The sequence below is a fragment of the Theobroma umbraticum genome, unplaced genomic scaffold (genome assembly GCF_002168275.2).
Source record: "Theobroma umbraticum cultivar Fairchild unplaced genomic scaffold, ASM216827v3 scaffold_20.0, whole genome shotgun sequence".
NCBI classification, from domain to species: domain Eukaryota; kingdom Viridiplantae; phylum Streptophyta; class Magnoliopsida; order Malvales; family Malvaceae; genus Theobroma; species Theobroma umbraticum.
In genome coordinates this window covers 1,360,476-1,367,071 of record NW_018397266.1, presented here as the reverse complement: position 1 = coordinate 1,367,071, position 6,596 = coordinate 1,360,476, and the positions used below count along the sequence as shown (strand labels likewise).

The window sequence follows — 6,596 nt, the reverse complement described above, 5'->3', positions numbered from 1 at the left end:
GTAGTAAACAACATAAAATGACAAGTAATATTTTGATTAATAATAGTTAATTAATCATTAATTATAAACTTATGAAAACTTTATTAAACTTAATATAATAATAAAAATTTATTTAAAATTTTGAAATAATTTCATATTTTTTAAAAATATTATACCTTTTACGTTTTAATAGCATATGCTATTTCCATAGAAACATTCTCCTTTGCTTTCAACTCTCCCTTTCTCCTATTTTTCCTTGTAATTCCCAAACAAAGACTAATTGACTACTATAATTTGAGCAAACAGGAGAAATTTTATTGGCTTAAAAGAAAAAGGATAAGGAAAAGTTTCATGTAATTTGTTTTGATGGATAAATATATTTAAATTAATTCAAAATTATGATTACTTTTTTAAAAGTTAAAAATAATAATTACTTAAAATGTAAAACATGTAAAACTAGTAACTTCTATTTACTTGGCAATTACTTTTTATTTCAAATTTTTTATTTTCTTTAACTTTTATTGAGTTTTAAAAAAATAATTTTAATCAGCGATATCAGTAAGTACCCTACTACAAGGTACTCAAGAATACCCAACCTAATTATATAAGATTAGATTACCCTATAATTAAATTCGGATAGTAATTTTTTTGCCCGTATTGAGTTTAAGTACCACTCTTTAGCTACCCACTACTTGAACTCTATATCAATTTATATAATATTTTATTATTATTTATATAATATATAATAAATGTACTCGAGTTCAAAATTTATACCCATTTATATATTTTATTATTATTTATATAATGTATAATAAATGTACCTGGACCGAACCCTATACCCATCTATATATTTTGTTATTATTTATATAATATATAATATATGTACCCAAACCTTATTCTATACGCATTTATATATAGATAATTTAATTAAATATGTAAAATTTTGTTGAATTTGAACTTGTGTATTAGCATTTTTACCAACTTTGTGAATAATTTATTTTGGTAGAAATTGATAGATATATTAATGATACATGATTTTTAGTCATATTATTAATATGGTGTCATTAATATACTTATATTAAAAAAATATTAGATTTTCAGTTATGTTTAAATAGTATGAATGTCCTATTGTATTATAAGAAATATAATTACTATTTTATATATATTTTCAATATAAATCTATTTATTTTCTATTTTATACTTTACAAAAATTATAATTTATAAAATTATTAGTTATAATAAATATACTTTTATTTATGTAAACTTATAATAGTATATATACTTAAAAAGAGGTTGTGAGATTAAAATAATTTTATAATTTTATAAATTATGTTAATTTATTTATATAATATCTTTCAATATATATGCATTTTTTATATATTATGTTAAGTTATAAAGAATATAATTACTATTATATATATACTTTTAATATAAATATATTTACTTTCTATTTGTGTTAACCTTATAAAAACTATAACTTATAAAAATTATTAATTATAAATATATTTACGTTTGTTTACATAAACTTATAATATAATATATATATATATATAAAGAGAGATTATGAGATTAGAATATAGTTATTGTTTGTCTGCTTTTATAAATTTAAATTAAACAATTATTATTGTAAATTTGTAATTTTATTGTTTATATGTTTTTATAAATTTAATTATTAGTAAATTGTGTGGAATATAGATGTAATTGTGAAATATAATTTAATCGTATATGGATATAAGATGGATTCAAGTTCTGATAATTGTATACTTATAAAGAATTAAATAAAATTTTTGAACATAATTAAATAAAATTTTTGAACATAATTAAAATTTTAAACAGATTTAGGTAATTATCAGATAGTGAGTATGTATTAGAGATCGGAAAGTAAATTTTAAAAATATTTGGATAGTTATGAGGTTTGAATATCTTAAAACTTAATAAAATTTGGATTCGAATATCTTAAAATTAACGAGTATTTTAACTTTAAAATTTTGAATGTATTTTATATTAAAAATTAAAAATATTTTTATAAAGTTGATAATCCATAAGTTTTAATACCAAAATGTAAAAAATATATGAAAAATAATTTTAGATATTATAAAAATAAAATATTAAATATTAAAAAAAGGAACAGATAATTTTAAAAAAATTTAAAAATAAAAAGAGAAAAGGAAAGCACAACCCAAAGAGTATTACTTGTACTATTTATTTGGAATTTAATAAGTTAATCAAATTAAAAAGCATGTTTCATTACAAAAGCAAATTAGGATAAAGTATTTTTCGTAAAAGGAGAAGGGAAAGAGACATTATCCAGTTTTTACAGCTGAAAGTGAAAAAAGGGGCAAGACTCAACGCGCTTCTAAGAAATCTGCCCGCATATTTCACGCTAGATAAAGACGCCCCTGCCTTCATCGGAACTTTCCTTTCTCTTCCAATCAAAATTCCAATCCAGATTTCTTTGGTTTCCTTAAGCTACATTGTTCCATTGACGTTCTTCGGTTCTTTGTAAATCTTCGAGGGAATTCTTCCTACAGTCTATAGATGTCGGTAAGTAAATTCCTTTAGTATTTATGGTTTTGATGGATGTGACCCTTTGCTTAGTTAGATCCAACAACTTCTTTTTTTGGAAAAAAAAAGACAAGACTTCATGAAAGCGAAATATGGGTGTTGTTCTGTTTGGTTGCCGGGAAAATGTAGGAAAAATGAGACCATAAAGACTGGACTTTTGAGTTTATCTTTACTAGAGCCAAATGGTTCTTTGGGTTTTTATAGTTGACCTCATTATAGTTCTTGGGTTATGAAAATAACTTAAATGCAAATATTCAGTTGGATACTCTCTTTAACTTTCTTGGAAGCAAATCGTGGAGTATGGGGACTGATATATATAGAAATTATAAATTGACCTGTAAACAAGAATGTAAATTTGATGATTCCACCCAGAAAGATTGTAACTTGTCCTGATCGTTATGTGGCACTTGGGTTTGATGGTCATGTCATTAACATTTGTAGGTTTGCCTTTAAAATTACATTTTTTGCTATATCTAGTTTATGCATCTTTTGTTATATAGTATGAAGTGTGGTAATTCTAAGTAGTATATTTGGTATTAGTTTGTAGGCTCAGATAGGATCAGTATAAAAGCCTGGTGAGAGCTATATATTGATCTTAAAAATAAGATAAAAGCTGGTTACTTGAGGAAGCATAAAATCTCCAAAGCAAATTATGTGGATGGTTTCCCTTTCGATACTTAAATATATGATTCAATTACGATTGATGTTATGATCCCAAAGCATTCTGCCAACAGTTCAGCGTTATTTGCTTTGATGTAGCAAGTAGAGATGAGCAATTTTCTTGGTAGAAGGAAAGAGTGAAATTTTATCTGTTTTATCCTTTTACTTTTTATGAATTCTGTGGTTGAATAATCTTGAACCTGGTTTTCATGTACATTTGTCTTATTCGTTTAGTATATCCATGTCAATCATATCTCTAGTTATCTCTTGCTATTATAACTTGAAATTACTTTTCTTACCAAGTAGAGCTTCTCTGCTTTAATCTCAAACTCCTAATTGATCATTGCATATGCAGGTTCCACTGGACCATACTAATCAGAGTCTTGGAGCCATTCCACAGACAAATGGTACAGCGAACTGGACAATCAATGTTTCAGATGTGAGGAAAAAATGTTTTTAAATTTGTTTTGGTTGGTGCTATTAACAATAGAGCTCTGTTGATCATCATTTGCTATAGTTAAACTTTTTTAGACTTTTAAATTAGAGTATTTTTTGCATCTTTTTGATAAAGTAGTATTGAAATAGCTGTGAAATGAATTTTAATTGTTTTTGCATTTCAAGATTTTGTGGTTGATCAGAGGAGAGAGAAAGAAAATTTTTTTTATCTCGATTCCAGTTGGAACTATCAGTTTACTTCTTTTGACTTCTTTGGTTTGTATGGAAAGAGTTTTTACATAAAGTTGTGCCATGATGCCACATTTCATGGAATCATATAAGTGTTATCTTAAAATGTTTGATGAGTCTGATTATTATGATATACACTGGCAGTAGAATCCTAAGACTCCACAAGCAGGTTTATGTCTTTGCTACATGTCCATTTAATTGTATATAAGGAATCAATTTGTTTAGTTGTGAAATTATTAAGCTAGGTTAAATGGACACGTGGTTAAGATAAAAAAACTGCTTGTGGCATCTTCAAACTCCACTACCAGTGTATAGGTTAATAACCCTAAATTTCAAAGCAATGTTTCCTTGTTAGAGATGCTGGCATATATTTATCTGCTCTTTTTTTTGTTCTGTACAGATAAGAACAGTTAAGGTCAGTAACATTTCTCTAGCTGCTTCTCAGAGGGATATCAAAGAATTTTTTTCTTTCTCTGGTGATATTCAATATGTTGAAATGCGAAGGTGGGTACTATTGATTGGAGTGCAACTGGTTTGTTTGGACAAGTCATCCTTCAGAAATATTGTACTGAATTTTGCAGGGAGACTGAAAATGCTCAGGTTGCTTATGTTACCTTCAAGGATTCACAAGGAGCAGATACAGCAATGCTTTTGACTGTATGTTAGTTAGCGAACATTAAAATTTTTATGCTTATGTCTCCTTGGAAAGTTTCACATTTATAGATAGTATCACTGGGCAAAAGCGTTATCATAGGCATCTGGATATCTAAGGATATCAGCTTTAGTGATTTACATGGAAAATTCTGGAAACAGTCAGAAATAATGGTCTTTGATTGGAAGTTTCAATGTCTGTTCTTTGTGATGTTGTCATCAGCATTGCCTGTGTCATGTGCTTAAAAGTTAAGACATGAGCTGGTTCCACAAGAGAATCACTCCTCTAGTGTAGCTGCTTGACTTTCAATTTGCAGCCTTACATGCTTGCTTGCAACTTAACTTACGTGAGCAGAATACTCATTTTGAATAAGTTTTTGACTTATTGATTGATTCAGGGTGCTACAATAGTCGATCTTTCTGTCAATATCACACCTGTTGAGGATTACCAGCTTCCCCCTGAAGCTCTTGTGTCAAACATGGTAAATTCCTCCTTTAAACCATAAGGATGATTATATGCAATTTAATGCTGTACATTACATGCTTCGGTGAAGTAATAATATTAATAATATTTGCTATCCCTTGGTTGTCAGGATTACATGGTGAATGCCAGATTCTGTGTTTTTTAGGTGCATATGATAATTAAGATAGTAAATGCATGTCTACTCATACTTCAAAACTACCTGGTTTTATGATGGTTGGCCTTAATGTCTTTCAAATCTTTGAATGAGCCTTTTGTGAAGATAGTTGGTGGACAGTAAATTGAAACACTGGGATGCTTGTTGTGAATATATGTTACTAATAAAGTTTTAACCCATTGTAACATTATTGTTGGACTAGTCTGGTGTTAGCCTGTTTGCAATTTATTATAAGAACACATCAACTGAACTAGCACCGAAGCTTACCAGCTGGAAATATTCTGCTATTTTGAGTCTTCTAGTGTGTGCATATATCTCTTTTCCAGTTTTCCCTCAGTGTGAATAAGGGAAGGGCATGTTTGTTGTTGTGCATCCATGAGAATTCAAAGGAAGAAGTGAATTATTGCATATTCACTATGTTATGCTTTTCTGTCATTGTGCAATTGCTTTATGAAGGAGGAAAAGCCAGCTGTTACTGATTCTACTGTGAAGAAGGCTGAAGATGTGATAAGCACCATGCTTGCCAAGGGCTTTGTCTTGGGAAAGGATGCTATCAACAAGGCAAAAGTATTTGATGAACGGCATCACTTGACATCAAATGCCTCTGCTGCAGTCACTTCTATTGATCAGAAAATGGGTCTGAGTGAAAAGCTAAGCATTGGGACAGCTGTGGTAAATGAAAAGATGAGAGAGATGGATGAGATATTCCAAGTGTCTGAAAAGACAAAATCCGCCTTTGCCGTTGCTGAGCAGAAGGCAAGTAGTGCAGGAACTGCCATTATGAGCAACCGTTATGTATCTACGGGAGCTCTGTGGCTTTCAAACGCATTTAGTGCAGTCGCAAAGGCAGCTGAGGATGTGGGCATGTTGACGAAGGAGAAGGTTGAAAAGGCGGAAGAGGAAAAGAAGGAGATCATTTACAAGGAGAGAACGGGGATCATCAGTGACTTTGCACAGCTCCATCTTGATGAATCTTCAGCAGCAGAGCCTCCAATCGTTCCAGTTGATTCAACTGATAGTAAGCTTGGAATGATATGATTGCTTTTGAATTTTCATTTTCCTTGAATGCCTTGATTCTTTCCTTCTTTTCCCTCCTTTCTGTTGTACAATACACTGTCACACGAGATTGTAATTCAGATGAATTTCTGAATGTGTGCTTTGATCTGTGTCAAAAACTCTTTTATCAGCATCTGGATCTATGAGATGCCAAGTGAATATGATACTAATCTTCGACAAATTTTTTATCGTGCTTTGAGCAAAACATAGCACTTCTGATTTGCGCATTGGAGGCTAGCAATTTTTTGCTCCTTAAATTATACTTAGGAATGATTTCATGAAGCCTTAATAATTTTGTTGACATAATCTCAAAAACAAATTTTGAAATTTTCATAAAAAATTTAAGTTTTAAGTTTTTTATTA

General features: G+C 29.3%; 1 protein-coding gene across 2 annotated transcripts; it reads left to right on the top strand.

Moving 5' to 3' along the window:
* Positions 1-2,288: 2,288 nt before the first annotated feature.
* LOC110423315 (RNA-binding (RRM/RBD/RNP motifs) family protein) lies at positions 2,289-6,414 on the top strand. Of its 2 annotated transcripts, XM_021437503.1 has the most exons (6): positions 2,289-2,523; positions 3,560-3,643; positions 4,289-4,392; positions 4,470-4,545; positions 4,938-5,021; positions 5,634-6,414. In XM_021437503.1, the coding sequence occupies exons 1-6, from the start codon at positions 2,518-2,520 to the stop codon at positions 6,213-6,215; spliced, it is 936 nt and encodes a 311-aa protein (XP_021293178.1). In that variant the 5' UTR covers positions 2,289-2,517; the 3' UTR covers positions 6,216-6,414. The 2 variants fall into 2 exon arrangements, with proteins under 2 accessions (XP_021293178.1, XP_089640847.1); XM_089784721.1 differs by lacking the exon at positions 2,289-2,523 and having other exon boundaries at positions 3,554-3,643.
* The last annotated feature ends 182 nt before the right edge of the window (positions 6,415-6,596 follow it).